At 47.0% G+C, this 15,723-nt stretch overlaps 1 protein-coding gene across 5 annotated transcripts in view; it reads right to left on the bottom strand.

Moving 5' to 3' along the window:
• CRTAC1 (cartilage acidic protein 1) overlaps positions 1 to 15,723 on the bottom strand; it is a 1,057,458-nt gene that overhangs the window by 318,326 nt on the left and 723,409 nt on the right. For all 5 annotated transcript variants that reach the window (XM_063962302.1, XM_063962305.1, XM_063962306.1 and 2 more), the window contains one exon: positions 3,012 to 3,146. In XM_063962302.1, the coding sequence (XP_063818372.1) occupies positions 3,012 to 3,146 (135 nt within the window). The remainder of the gene's footprint in view (positions 1 to 3,011; positions 3,147 to 15,723) is intronic.

Below are 15,723 nucleotides of genomic sequence, written 5' to 3'. Positions count from 1 at the left end.
GCAAAAAAATGGGTGTGACCAAATGCCACATGGGGCGTGGCCAATGAAAATGGGGCGTGGTACACATATGGGGGGAGGGGCAGATACACATATGACCCCAATAGTGCCAGATACAAATTGCCCCACAGTGCCAGATATACATTGCCCCACAGTGCCAGATATACATTGCCCCACAGTTCCAGATATACATTGCCCCACAGTGCCAGATATACATTGCTTCACTGTGCCAGATACACAAATGCCCCCAGAGTGCCAGATAAACATTGCTTCACAGTGCCAGATACACATTGCCCCACAGTGCCAGATACACAAATGCCCCCACTGTGTCAGATATACATTGCCCCCCAGTGCCAGATACAGAAATGCACCCACAGTGCCAGATATGCCCCCAGTGCCAGATACAGAAATGCCCCCAGTGCCAGATACACATGTCCCCCCATTGCCAGATATGCCCCCAGTGCCAGATATTCAGATATCCCCCAGTGCCAGATATGCCCTCAGTGTCAGATATGCCCCCAGTGCCAGATACACATGTCCCCCTATTGCCAGATATGCCCCCAGTGTTAGATATACATGCCCCCAGTGCAAGATACACATATTTCCGCAGTGCCACATATGCCCCCAGTGCCAGATATATATGTCCCCGCAGTGCCACATGTCCCCAGTGCCAGATACACATGTCCCCCCTTTGCCAGATATGCCCCCATTGCCAGATATGCCCCCAGTTCCAGGTATACATGCCCCCATTGCCAGATATGCCCCCAGTGCCAGGTATGCCCCCAGTGCCAGGTATGCCCCCAGTGCCAGATACACATGTCCCCCCTTTGCCAGATATGCCCACAGTGCCAGATATGCCCCCAGTGCCAGGTATACATGCCCCATTGCCAGATATGCCCCCGGTGCCAGATATGCCCCCAGTGCCAGATACACATGTCCCCCCTTTGCCAGATATGCCCCCAGTGCCAGATATGCCCCCAGTTCCAGGTATACATGCCCCCATTGTCAGATATGCCCCCAGTGCCAGGTATGCCCCCAGTGCCAGATACACATGTCCCTCCTTTGCCAGATATGCCCCCAGTGCCAGATATGCCCCCAGTGCCAGGTATACATGCCCCCATTGCCAGGTATGCCCCCAGTGCCAGATACACATGTCCCCCCTTTGCCAGATATGCCCCCAGTGCCAGGTATACATGCCCCATTGCCAGATATGCCCCCAGTGCCAGATATGCCCCCAGTGCCAGATACACATGTCCCCCCTTTGCCAGATATGCCCCCAGTGCCAGGTATACATGCCCCCATTGCCAAATATGCCCGCAGTGCCAGGTATGCTCCCAGTGCCAGATACACATGTCCCCCCTTTGCCAGATATGCCCCCAGTGCCAGGTATACATGCCCCCATTGCCAGATATACATGCCCCCAGTGCCAGGTATACATGCCCCCAGTGCCAGGTATACATGCCCCCAGTGCCAGGTATACATGCCCCCAGTGCCAGGTATACATGCCCCCAGTGCCAGGTATGCGCTCCCCTGCTCACCGCTGCTGTCTTGTGTGTGAGGGGAGGGGCGCCTCTCCTTCCCCTCAGTGTCCGGCGGGCGGCGGGTGCGGCGGGTGCGGCTGTGTCTGTTCAATTCAGCGCCGATCCGTGAGCCAATCAAAGCTCGCGGTCCGGCAGCCTTGGCTGCCGGTCCGCGAGCTCTGATTGGCTCACGGCGGCGCTGAATTAAAGGAATACACTGAGGGGCAGGAGAGGCGCAGGCTGCGCTCTCCTCCCCTCGCATCAGCGGCGGTGAACGTCGGAAAGCGGCGGTGAGCAGCAGAGGGAGGGAGGGAGCGGCGAGGTGCGGCGGACCGTCGGTGTGGGTACGGCGTACCCACGGCTAAATTCTTAAGGGTACGCCGTACCCACCCGTACCCGCACACTTGCACCACTGGGTGTACAGTAGTCAAACAATAGTAGCGTCTGTGGACCGCACCGCCCCCTAAAATGACGTAGGCGTGTCCACGCCCCCTAATTTGCGTGGCCGCGCCCGAAACAGTTTTTGCAGTTTTTGCAGACTTTGCAGTTTGCGCGCACATATGCCCCCGGAGTCTGGCGCCATGCCCCTTTTCACTGCTAGAGTGAACACTAAGTCAAACAATAGAAAAGTACAGTAGCCAACCAGCAGTGGTGTACAGTAGTCAAACAATAGGAAAGTACAGTAGCCAACCAGCAGGGGTGTACAGTAGTCAAATAGGAATGTACAGTAGCCAACCAGAAAGGATGTACAGTAGTCATAGTGTTCACTCTAGGCTGTTTTAGCAGGGCGCCGCGCCCTGCCCGTTTTTTAGCAGGCAAAACCCGCCCTGCTCCTTTTGCTGCGCCCTGCTAGAACAGCCGCCCGCTTCCTACCCTCCCGGCGTGTAAAGATGCCGTGCGCATGCGCGCGGCATCCATTCACGCATTGGGAGAGAGCTGGGGGAAGCCCAGCACCGACTGAGGTGCTGGGCACGCCCCCAACATTGACGTCGCCGGCCACAGACGCTCTCTATAGTAGCATCTGTGGGCCGCACCGCCCCCCCTAAAATGACGTAGGCATGGTCACGCCCCCTAATTTGCGTGGCCGCGCCCCCATTTCGGGCGCGCACGCGACTTTCCAGCACGCACGCACATATGCCCCCGGAGTCCGGCGCCATGCCCCTTTTCACTGCTAGAGTGAACACTAAGTCAAACAATAGAAAAGTACAGTAGCCAACCAGCAGTTGTGTACAGTAGTCAAACAATAGGAACGTACATTAGCCAAACAGTAAGGATGTACAGTAGTCAAACAATAGGAATGTACAGTAGACAACCAGTAGGGGTGTACAGTAGACAACCAATACAAATATGTGGTAACCAACCAATAGGAATGTATGGATGCAAACCAATAGGAATGAATGGTAGCTAACCAATAGGAATGTACAGTACAATAGCCAATCAATAGGTATGCATGACAGACAGCCAATCAATAGGCATGTATGTAGAAATGATTACCTGCACTCGTGGCAACATCAACAAATGTCCCATCCCCTTTATTCTGGAAGAGAAAGTTTGGTCCATTCTCGTTGTCACAAAATATATCCGAGGCTGCAGAGCTCAGGATTGGTCCAACCGTGACGCCTCGCCCACCTGCGAAAGATGAATATCAGAAGAGGGAATCATTATTGGGCTCTTTTACTGCAGCATGAGAACTGTATATGATACAAAAGGAACAGTAAGGGGAGAATTCAATTACCCGCAATGCATTCATGTGTGCGAGTAAGTATACGGTATCACTGACTCACAGATCATTCGCCATCGCCCCATAGGGCTGAGAGTAAAAATGTGCCAGTCTGCACTAGAAGGGGCCACGAGGGGTGCGAGTTCAGGTGCTGTTGCTGGTGTTTACATGCTGCTGCAATGGCAACTAGCACCCTTCGCGGGGGAATAACATCCCCCTATGAGTATGTGAAACAACTATTTCATGAAAGATACTAACATAAAAAACATGAAGCGCCATGTTAATTAGATTAACAATTAAAGTTATGAAACATACGACTTTTATACACAAAATGTAGCAAAAAAAATAATAATTCAGTGGTTCTCAAACTCAGTCCTCAGGACCCCAAAGAGCACACGTTTTCCAGGTCCCCTAGCAGGTGCACAGGTGTACTTATTACTTACTGGCCTATTTTAAAAGATCCACAGGTGGAGCTAATTATTTTAGTTTTGATTCTGTGCGGAAACCTGGAAAACATGCACTGTGTGGGGTCCTGAGGACAGAGTTTGAGAACCTGTGCTCTAATCCATCCAATATTTATTATTTTATCCTCTGATTATGTTTGATTGGAATCATTGTTAAGTATCTTTGGTCCCCTCCCGGCGGCCAGTGGGGTATTTGTTTTCTGCAGAACATCCTCACCTGTCTCAACCCCGTCTCTACAGTTTTCTTTTAGTAAGAAGTGGTGTTTTGCCGGGTGGTCTTCAGTTTGCTGGCTGTTGGGATCCCGGCGCACAGTATACCGGCGCCGGAATCGCGACACCCGGCATACCGACACCTTTTCTCCCTCTTGGGGGTCCACGACCCCCCTGGAGGGAGAATAGATAGCGTGGCGCACAGAGCGCGCCACCGTGCCCGCAGCATGGTGAGCGCAGCGAGCCCGCAAGGGGCTCATTTGCGCCCGCCCAGCTGTCAGTATACAGGCGGTCAGGATTCTGGCGCCGGTATGCTGGCCGCTGGGAGCCCGGCCGCCGGCATACCATAATACACCCGTTTTGCCATGTAGCTTTAGTAAATGGGAGAGTTTTATTTCTGCAAGGTCAAAAAATAAATAAATCAGGACTGCCAGGTGAAAAATTGATGGGGCTGACTGGAGCGCTTTGTGGTGCAGTTTAGCGGTTACTGCATGGAGCTGCATATCAAAGTGCCAAAAAAACAGGCCCACAATCTTCACAGCACCCAATTAGTTGTTGGCCTCAGTGCTTTTAATCCTTGCTAAAAAAAAAAAAAAACCCCAGAGAGAATCTGATTGGATGCATTAGTTTCCATCACCAGCTTCTACTAAACACCAGCACTATACCGATAATGTCAGGTATAGTTTGTGAATCATTTTTACCCGGAATCGTAGATGTGGAAAATTCCTTTTCTTAAGTGAATATAAAAGGTTTCCTAACTGTTCTAATGACTATGTAAGCGGGTTCTGTGTAGAGAGTCTAGTGGTGCCGTACATTCTGAAGTGGTGATGCTAAACAAATATAGATGCCAGTTATGGAATAGATCTAAAGACCAGGAATAAATTCCATCAATGTTTAGAAAACCTATTTATTTATTTTTATTTATTTATTTTATACAATACAATATAATGACAAAATGAGTATGGGAGAAATCAACAGTATGCATATTCCAGGTAATATAAAACAATTTGTGTGACATTACATTATCAATGAGAGGTGTGGATAGTGCATGTTATAATGCTAAGGGGTCACTGTAATGTGGCATAGTATGAACTGGAGAGCACTATAAGGTGTCATAATCTGATCTGCTCATTGTAAAGTGAAGGGCACTATAATGTTACATAAGAACTGGGGAACTGTCATGTGGCACAATAAAAAATGGAGGCACTACAGTGTGGCGCAATGTGAACTGGGGCACTGTAACGTGGCACAGTATGAACCAGGTAGCACTGTAATGTGGCATAACATAAACTGGGGACACTAGTGTATGTTATAATGTGAATTGGGGGTACTGTGTGGCATATTGTGTACTGTTAGCCTTACAATGTAACGTCATATAAACTAGGGAACTACTATGGATCAGAAAACGAGCACTATTATGGGTCATACAATCAGAACCGGCCCTAGGCATAGGCAAACTAGGGAAATGCCTAGGGGCACAAGCAGCTTCTGCTGATTAAAATTATATGCAGCATGCCTATATTCTGTGTTTGACTGCAGCTGTATCTGCATACAAAACGCTACGTTACAGTGTATTCCTGGAAATCACTGTAACGTAGCACTTCGTATGCAGATACAGCCGCAGTCACACACAGAATATAGGCATGCCGCATATCATTTTAATCAATAAAAGCTGCTTGTGCTAGTCACATAGCAATGCAAAATGCATACATAGCAATGCAAAATGCATACATAGCAATGCATACATAGCAATGCAAATGCATACATAGCAATGCATTGCTTGCTAGTCACATAGCAATGCAAAATTGCAAATAATACGCATTTTTAGCAAAAAAAGGTGCACACCATTAGCAGAGCTGGCTAGGAGTTGCCAGGCATCTCCTGCTGCATAGCGTATTGAGGCAAGATGTATGAGGACATATCTGTATCCAGGCAGAGGTCACAGTGTTAGCGGCCGTGTGAGTGTTGTGTGTGGGTGGGCTGATTGTGCAGTAGTGTTTGGCATATCTATAAGGGGCATTATGTGTATCAATATGTGTATAAGGGCATTAGTAATGTGCACATAGCGCGCCACCGTGCCCGCAGCATGGTGAGCGCAGCGAGCCCACAAGGGGCTCATTTGCGCCCACCCAGCTGTCAGTATACAGGCGGTCAGGATTCTGGCACCGGTATGCTGGCCGCTGGGAGCCCGGCCGCCGGCATACCATAATACACCCGTTTTGCCATGTAGCTTTAGTAAATGGGAGAGTTTTATTTCTGCAAGGTCAAAAAATAAATAAATCAGGACTGCCAGGTGAAAAATTGATGGGGCTGACTGGAGCGCTTTGTGGTGCAGTTTAGCGGTTACTGCATGGAGCTGCATTTCAAAGTGCCAAATTGTAAAATAAACAGGGTTTGGCAAAATCGTACAATTATAAATATTCGCCACGCTCAGGTAAATTTCTAAAAAAAACAGGCCCACAATCTTCACAGCACCCAATTAGTTGTTGGCCTCAGTGCTTTTAATCCTTGCTTAAAAAAAAAAAAAGCCAGAGAGAATCTGATTGGATGCATTAGTTTCCATCACCAGCTTCTACTAAACACCAGCACTATACCGATAATGGGGGTAATTCTGAGTTGATCGCAGCAGGAATTCTGTTAGCAACTGGGCAAAACCATGTGCACTGCAGGGGAGGCAGATATAACATTTTCAGAGAGAGTTAGATTTGGGTGGGTTATTTTATTTCTGTGCAGGGTAATACTGGCTGCTTTATTTTTACACTGCAAATTAGATTGCAGATTGAACACACCACACCCAAATCTAACTCTCTCTGCACATGTTATATCTGCCTCCCCTGCAGTGCACATGGTTTTGCCCAGTTGCTAACAGAATTTCTGCTGCGATCAACTCAGAATTACCCCCAATGTCAGGTATAGTTTGTGAATCATTTTTACCCGGAATCGTAGATGTGGAAAATTCCTTTTCTTAAGTGAATATAAAAGGTTTCCTAACTGTTCTAATGACTATGTAAGCGGGTTCTGTGTAGAGAGTCTAGTGGTGCCGTACATTCTGAAGTGGTGATGCTAAACAAATAGATGCCAGTTATGGAATAGATCTAAAGACCAGGAATAAATTCCATCAATGTTTAGAAAACCTATTTATTTATTTTTATTTATTTATTTTATACAATACAATATAATGACAAAATGAGTATGGGAGAAATCAACAGTATGCATATTCCAGGTAATATAAAACAATTTGTGTGACATTACATTATCAATGAGAGGTGTGGGTAGTGCATGTTATAATGCTAAGGGGTCACTGTAATGTGGCATAGTATGAACTGGAGAGCACTATAAGGTGTCATAATCTGATCTGCTCATTGTAAAGTGAAGGGCACTATAATGTTACATAAGAACTGGGGAACTGTCATGTGGCACAATAAAAAATGGAGGCACTACAGTGTGGCGCAATGTGAACTGGGGCACTGTAACGTGGCACAGTATGAACCAGGTAGCACTGTAATGTGGCATAACATAAACTGGGGACACTAGTGTATGTTATAATGTGAATTGGGGGTACTGTGTGGCATATTGTGTACTGTTAGCCTTACAATGTAACGTCATATAAACTAGGGAACTACTATGGATCAGAAAACGAGCACTATTATGGGTCATACAATCAGAACCGGCCCTAGGCATAGGCAAACTAGGGAAATGCCTAGGGGCACAAGCAGCTTCTGCTGATTACAATTATATGCAGCATGCCTATATTCTGTGTTTGACTGCAGCTGTATCTGCATACAAAACGCTACGTTACAGTGTATTCCTGGAAATCACTGTAACGTAGCATTTCGTATGCAGATACAGCCGCAGTCACACACAGAATATAGGCATGCCGCATATCATTTTAATCAATAAAAGCTGCTTGTGCTAGTCACATAGCAATGCAAAATGCATACATAGCAATGCAAAATGCATACATAGCAATGCATACATAGCAATGCAAATGCATACATAGCAATGCATTGCTTGCTAGTCACATAGCAATGCAAAATTGCAAATAATACGCATTTTTAGCAAAAAAAGGTGCACACCATCAGCAGAGCTGGCTAGGAGTTGCCAGGCATCTCCTGCTGCATAGCGTATTGAGGCAAGATGTATGAGGACATATCTGTATCCAGGCAGAGGTCACAGTGTTAGCGGCCGTGTGAGTGTTGTGTGTGGGTGGGCTGATTGTGCAGTAGTGTTTGGCATATCTATAAGGGGCATTATGTGTATCAATATGTGTATAAGGGCATTAGTAATGTGTGGCATATGTGTAAGGGACATTAGGCGGTATTCAATTCTGTTCACCCACTTCCACACCCATTATGTTCCTGCTGACGGGTGTGGTATAATCATTTCAGCTCGCTATGCCCGGGATAGCGAGGGTGCCCAATTCTTACGCAGCTAAACCTGATTACTATGGGTGCAATATGCACGATAATGGGACCACTTTAGATAGGAGATTGGGCACGATATATCATTTGAATACCGCCCATTATGTGTATAAGGGCATTAATAAAGTTTGGCATAATATGTAAGGTGCATTATGTTTATAAAGACATTAATAATGTGTGTCATATGTGTAAGGGGCATTACTGTGTGGTATTATGTTTATAAATGCATTACTAATGTGTGGCATTATGTGTATAATGTTCTTTACTGTATGATGTAACGTATAGAAATGGCACTACTGTGTGGTCTAATGTGAATAAAGACTAATATGGTGTGGTGTAATGTGAATAAGGGGCACTACTGTGAGGAGTAACATATATAAGGTAAAGTGTTACTACTGTGTGATGTAACGTGAACTAGGGACACTATCACATAATATAATGTGAATAAAGTTGCACTACTGTGTGGTGTAATTTGAATAGGGGGTACTATTGTGTGGCCATGTCCCTTTCCAGCAAGAACACATACCTCTTTTTGGGCTGTGCGCTCAATGTGCGCACTATTCCTATTTAAAATATAACAGGTAGGAGCACCAAAATCAGGACTGCTATGGATGAGGGGTGATGGTGCTGGGAAAGAGGTGCAGGGTCAGAGGCGGAACTAGCAGCGATGCTTGGGGGCACCAGCCAAAATCTTGCCTAGGGCATCATCTTGGTTAGGGCCGGCTCTGTATACTATTAAAAACTGCTGCGGAGAGGTGTCTCTAAAGAAGCATCAGGGCAGGGGCCCCTTCAATATGTTGCTACGGGGCCCACAAAGTACTGGTTACACCCCTGTTAGTGTCCCTTTAAACCTGGAGACCTGACGCATAACAACGAATAGACGGCATATCACAAAACGTAACTTATAGATGGTATATTTGACAACTGGGATATCAATAATAGGCCCAACATTTATCTTGTAGATTTGACAAGTTTCCCATTTCAGGAGAATTTCTAAATCTAATTTGCTGATTGCAATCGGTTAATGTCTCAAGCTGTTCATAACACACAATTAACTGTAGCCATAGCAACTTTGTTTCTAATTAATGACAGTGGATAAATCAGCAGACAGTAGAACCATAACAGAGAAATTACTTAAAATCTATTAGGTTGATCACTGGTGCCAAGTTGCTGAAGGATGAGTTTGTGTTATAGTACGCGGCTATCCATTATTGTCTAGTATTGCGCTAGTTGTGCGGCTGCAGATTGTTATTTTCCAGCCAATACGAGGCGACTTGTGAATAATTATCAGACTTCTTCGTCTTCTTGAGATAATCATGCACTCCGAATGGGAGATCACGGAAGGAATATTGGTCATTGGAGTAACACGTCTGCTATTTCCCAGAATGCACTGTGAACTAAATCACATAAACGCAAGAAAAACTGGAATTAATATTTTCGCTTGGCACGGAAGCAAAATGAGCTGAATGTTTCTCTAATGTCATATTAAAATAAAATACTGCTATTCCGAAGCCATTAATCCACAAACACAGTTGTCTGCGACTCTAAGCCAAAGGAAGCAGCATGATATGTACTGAAATAAAATAACTAAAAAAAAAAACTTAAAAAAAAAAACATAAAATTGTTTTTCATAATTAACTGGAAAGTAGTTTTGTTGCACAGTCCAAAATATTTTACCAAAGCAACTGATGAAGGGCAATAAAATAGTGATGTGCACCGGAAATTTTTCGGGTTTTGTGTTTTGGTTTTGGGTTTGGTTCAGCGGCCGTGTTTTGGGTTCGAACGCGTTTTGGCAAAACCTCACCAAATTTTTTTTGTCGGATTCGGTTGTGTTTTGGATTCGGGTGTTTTTTTTTCAAAAAACCCTAAAAAACAGCTTAAATCATAGAATATGGGGGTCATTTTGATCCCATAGTATTATTAACCTCAATAACCATAATTTACACTAATTTCCAGTCTATTCTGAACACCTCACACCTCACAATATTATTTTTAGTCCTAAAATTTGCACCGAGGTCGCTGGATGGCTAAGCTAAGCGACACAAGTGGCCGACACAAACACCTGGCCCATCTAGGAGTGGCACTGCAGTGTCACGCAGGATGGCCCTTCCAAAAAATACTCCCCAAACAGCACATGACGCAAAGAAAAAAAGAGGCGCAATGAGGTAGCTGTGTGACGACTAAGCTAAGCGACCCTAGTGGCCGACACAAACACCTGGCCCATCTAGGAGTGGCACTGCAGTGTCAGGCAGGATGGCCCTTCCAAAAAATACTCCCCAAACAGCACATGATGCAAAGAAAAAAAGAGGCGCAATGAGGTAGCTTTGTGACGACTAAGCTAAGCGACCCTAGTGGCCGACACAAACACCTGGCCCATCTAGGAGTGGCACTGCAGTGTCAGGCAGGATGGCCCTTCCAAAAAATACTCCCCAAACAGCACATGACGCAAAGAAAAAAAGAGGCGCAATGAGGTAGCTGTGTGACGACTAAGCTAAGCGACCCTAGTGGCCGACACAAACACCTGGCCCATCTAGGAGTGGCACTGCAGTGTCAGGCAGGATGGCCCTTCCAAAAAATACTCCCCAAACAGCACATGACGCAAAGAAAAAAAGAGGCGCAATGAGGTAGCTGTGTGACGACTAAGCTAAGCGACCCTAGTGGCCGACACAAACACTTGGCCCATCTAGGAGTGGCACTGCAGTGTCACGCAGGATGGCCCTTCAAAAAAAATACTCCCCAAACAGCACATGACGCAAAGAAAAATGAAAGAAAAAAGAGGTGCAAGATGGAATTGTCCTTGGGCCCTCCCAAAAACCCTTATGTTGTAAAAACAGGACATGCACACTTTAACGAACCCATCATTTCAGCGACAGGGTCTGCCACACGACTGTGATTGAAATGACTGGTTGGTTTGGGCCCCCACCAAAAAAGAAGCAATCAATCTCTCCTTGCACAAACTGGCTCTACATGTCACGATCCGGGTATCTGGACGCCATTACTTACCCTTCAGATGCCTCCTAAGGCTGGCTCAGCGTTCCAGGACCGGATCCCATCTGTTATACTGATATCCACATTCCTGCCTCCTCTCCTGTCACTCTGAGACGCGGTCACCGCGGCGCCATGTTACATCCGGAATGGCGTCTCCCGCGGCCTCCGCCGCTGTCCCCGAGTTTCTGCATGCAGAGTGTCAGAGTGGTGATTACGTCAGCCGCGGCCTCCGCTGTGCCCGCGTGGTTTAGATGTGCACTTATCAGTCTGGCGTCTCCTGTCTCCTGTGGCCGGCGCCGCCATTGCTGTTTTAATTCCCACATGGATTACAACCAAACTTCCCTCCAAGTGTCTGCATGGGCGCAGCCATCTTGGATTCTGTCATCTGTTCATTTCCACCAATCTGTTGTTTGCATTGTTAATCTGCATAATTGCCTAGCCAATCCCTTCCTTGCTGCAGGTATAAATATTCTGTGCCTGAGCAAGGAAGGCGTCAGTGCTTTGGTTGTCAAACCTTGTTCCAGTTTATCTCTCTCCTGTGGTTGTTTTCCAGGTTCCAGTTCCTATCTCCAAACCTCCACTAAAGAGACCCGCACCAGCATTCCACCTGCGGTGTAGCCTGACTCTCCTATCCATTTGGATTCATCTGCTTCCAGCTACAGATCCACCTGCTTACAGCAATCAGCTTCCAGCAGAGATCAGCTCTTCTTAAAGTGCCGGTACCCTTTTCTACAGATTATCATTTATCACCGGCATTATTATTTCACCGCTCTCAAGCTCCAAACATCACTTCATATTTCATCGCTCTCAAGCTACATTTATCATTTAACTGGTTCCAGCCAGTATCCACTCCGTGCCAACATCAGTCTGGTTCCAGCCAGTACCCACAGCAGCCGTTTTATCCACAGCAGCCCAGCTTTTCCTGGAACACCAGCTGGTACGATCCTGGGCTATCTCCATTGCTACAGTCGGGCCTGGTAAGGACTTTCCAACTAGAAGATTATAAGAACTATCTCACACTACCAGAGCCCTGTGGCCCTTGCCACCCTGTAGAACCCAGGAACTGTATTTATCCTCTGCTGATTTTTATGTTTTCTTTTACTGCTGCTGTGTTACGGAGTTTGTCATAAATAAACATCATTGACTTTTACCCTGGTTGTCGTGTTCACGCCTTCGGGCATTTCTTCTACATGTTACTTACATGTCTAGGGGTCTGATACAACCTCCCAGGTTCCGTTACATCTCAGGCCCTACAACTGAGGCTGCCTCCCGTCAGCTCAGGCCCTCAGTTGTGACAGTAAGCACTGACCATATGAATCCAGCCGGAGACCAGGATCAAGCGGCCAGGCCGATGCAAGAACTGGCAGCCCGACTTGAACATCAGGAGGCTGCACAGGGCCACATCATCCGCTGTCTCCAGGATCTCTCTACTCGGCTGGATGGGATTCAGACAACCCTCCGTGGATCAGACGCGTCCGGTGCGTCAACCACAGTGACTCCAGCTATGACCCCACCCACCTTACCCATTTCTGCTCCACGTCTTCATCTTCCAACGCCAGCAAAATTTGACGGATCTCCAAGATTCTGCAGGGGATTTCTCAACCAGTGTGAGATTCAGTTTGAGCTACAACCTGGCAATTTTCCCAGTGACCGTACAAAAATTGCCTACATTATCTCTCTTCTCAGTGGCTCAGCCCTTGATTGGGCATCACCGTTATGGGAGAGGTCCGACACCCTGCTATCCTCCTACACTGCATTCGTCTCAACATTCAGGCGTATCTTCGACGAGCCAGGCCGGGTAACTTCAGCTTCATCTGAGATTCTCCGTTTACGCCAGGGATCACGTACTGTAGGACAATATCTTATACAGTTCCAGATCCTGGCATCCGAACTGGCATGGAACGACGAGGCCCTGTATGCTGCATTCTGGCATGGCTTATCTGAGCGTATTAAAGATGAGTTAGCTACCAGAGACTTACCTTCCAAGTTAGATGAGCTAGTCTCACTCTGCACGAAAGTTGATTTACGTTTCAGAGAGAGAGCAACTGAGCGTGGAAGATCATCTGCTCCAAAATCTTCTGCTCCTCCTCCTCGCCAACTGTCACCATCTAAAGACGAGCCCATGCAAATTGGCCGTTCCCGTTTAACTCCTGCTGAGCGCCGAAGACGTCTCTCTGAGTCTCTTTGTCTTTACTGTGCAGCTCCGTCTCACACCATCAATGCCTGTCCCGAACGTCCGGGAAAACTCCAAACCCTAGCTCGCCCAGGAGAGGGCCGGCTAGGAGTAATGATCTCCTCTCCATCTCCTCATGATTGTAATCTCCCAGTGTCGCTCCAAATTGCTCAACGTTATCGGAACGTCATTGCCCTCCTTGATTCCGGAGCAGCTGGGAACTTTATTACCGAAGCCTATGTTAAACGGTGGTCCCTACCCACCGAGAGACTTCCTTCGTCCATCTCCTTAACTGCCGTGGATGGCAGCAAGATTTTTGATGCAGTTATTTCCCTAAGGACTCTACCAGTTCGTCTGAGAGTGGGAGTTCTTCATTCCGAATTTATTTCTTTTTTAGTGATTCCAAGGGCCACACATCCTGTGGTCCTGGGCCTTCCATGGCTCCGTCTTCACAATCCATCTATTGATTGGACGACTACGCAGATTCTGGCATGGGGTCCCTCCTGTGCTGAGACATGTTTGTTTAAAGTATTGCCTGTCTGTTCTTCCTCCCCCTGGTCGTCTGATGTTCCACCTCCTCCATATCAAGATTTCACGGATGTGTTCAGTAAGGCTTCTGCTGATATCCTTCCTCCTCATAGAGAATGGGACTGCCCGATTGATCTCGTTCCAGGGAAGGTTCCACCTCGAGGCCAAACTTGCCCGTTGTCTCTGCCTGAGACGCATTCTATGGAGGAATACATTAAAGAGAACCTAGCAAAAGGGTTCATTCGACCTTCCTCTTCTCCAGCCGGCGCAGGCTTCTTTTTCGTAAAGAAAAAAGATGGTGGTCTGCGGCCGTGCATTGACTACAGAGGTCTGAACGACATTACCATCAAGAACCGCTATCCACTACCCCTGATTACTGAGCTCTTTGATAGAGTTAGCGGAGCTACCATCTTCACAAAGCTGGACTTGAGAGGTGCATACAATCTCATCCGGATCCGTGAGGGTGACGAGTGGAAGACCGCCTTTAACACCCGTGACGGACATTATGAGTACCTCGTCATGCCCTTCGGATTGAGCAATGCTCCAGCTGTCTTCCAGCATTTTGTCAATGAGATCTTCAGAGACATTTTATACCGTCATGTCGTGGTCTATCTAGATGATATCCTCATTTTTGCCAACAATTTAGAGGAACATCGTTTTTGGGTAAAAGAGGTTCTGTCCCGTCTCCGTGTCAATCATCTCTATTGCAAATTAGAGAAATGCGTCTTTGAAGTCAAGTCCATTCCGTTTCTAGGTTACATTGTGTCCGGTTCCGGACTAGAGATGGATCCTGAGAAACTACAAGCAATCCAGAATTGGCCGATACCCTTAACCCTCAAAGGGGTCCAGAGGTTCTTAGGGTTCGCCAATTATTACAGAAAGTTTATACAAGACTTTTCCACCATTGTGGCGCCTATTACTGCTTTAACTAAGAAGGGTGCTAACCCGTCCAAGTGGTCTGAAGAAGCTACGCAAGCTTTTCATCTCTTAAAACAACGGTTCATCTCTGCACCAGTTCTGAAACAGCCCGACATCGACTCTCCTTTCATCTTAGAGGTGGATGCCTCCTCCGTTGGAGTAGGAGCGGTGTTATCTCAGAGGGCTAAAGATGGCCATTTACATCCTTGCAGTTTCTTCTCTCGGAAGTTCTCCCCAGCGGAGCGCAACTATGCCATTGGCGACCAGGAGTTGCTAGCCATCAAGCTCGCTCTAGAGGAGTGGAGATATCTGTTGGAGGGAGCTTCTCATTCAATCACCATACTTACAGACCACAAGAACCTTTTATATCTGAAAGGCGCACAATGTCTCAACCCTCGTCAGGCCAGATGGGCACTTTTTTTTTCCAGGTTCGACTTTAAACTCCAGTTCTGTCCGGGCTCTCAGAATCGCAAGGCCGATGCCCTTTCCCGCTCATGGGAGCAAGAAAATGAGTCAGAGTCTTCCGACAAGCATCCTATTATCAATCCGTTGGCATTCTCCACGGTAGGGATGGACTCTACGCCCCCACTAGGGAAAAGTTTTGTGAAGCCGGTACTGAGGAAGAAGCTCATGCATTGGGCCCATGCTTCCCGTTTTGCCGGACATACAGGTATCCAAAAAACCCTGGAGTTTATCTCTAGGTCCTATTGGTGGCCAACTCTGAGAAAGGACGTCATGGAGTTTATTGCATCTTGCCCAAAGTGTGCCCAACATAAAGTCTCCC

The sequence above is a fragment of the Pseudophryne corroboree genome, chromosome 3 (genome assembly GCF_028390025.1).
Source record: "Pseudophryne corroboree isolate aPseCor3 chromosome 3, aPseCor3.hap2, whole genome shotgun sequence".
NCBI lineage: Eukaryota > Metazoa > Chordata > Amphibia > Anura > Myobatrachidae > Pseudophryne > Pseudophryne corroboree.
Note: the sequence above shows the minus strand (reverse complement) of the source record. Positions and strands in the feature narration are given on the sequence as shown.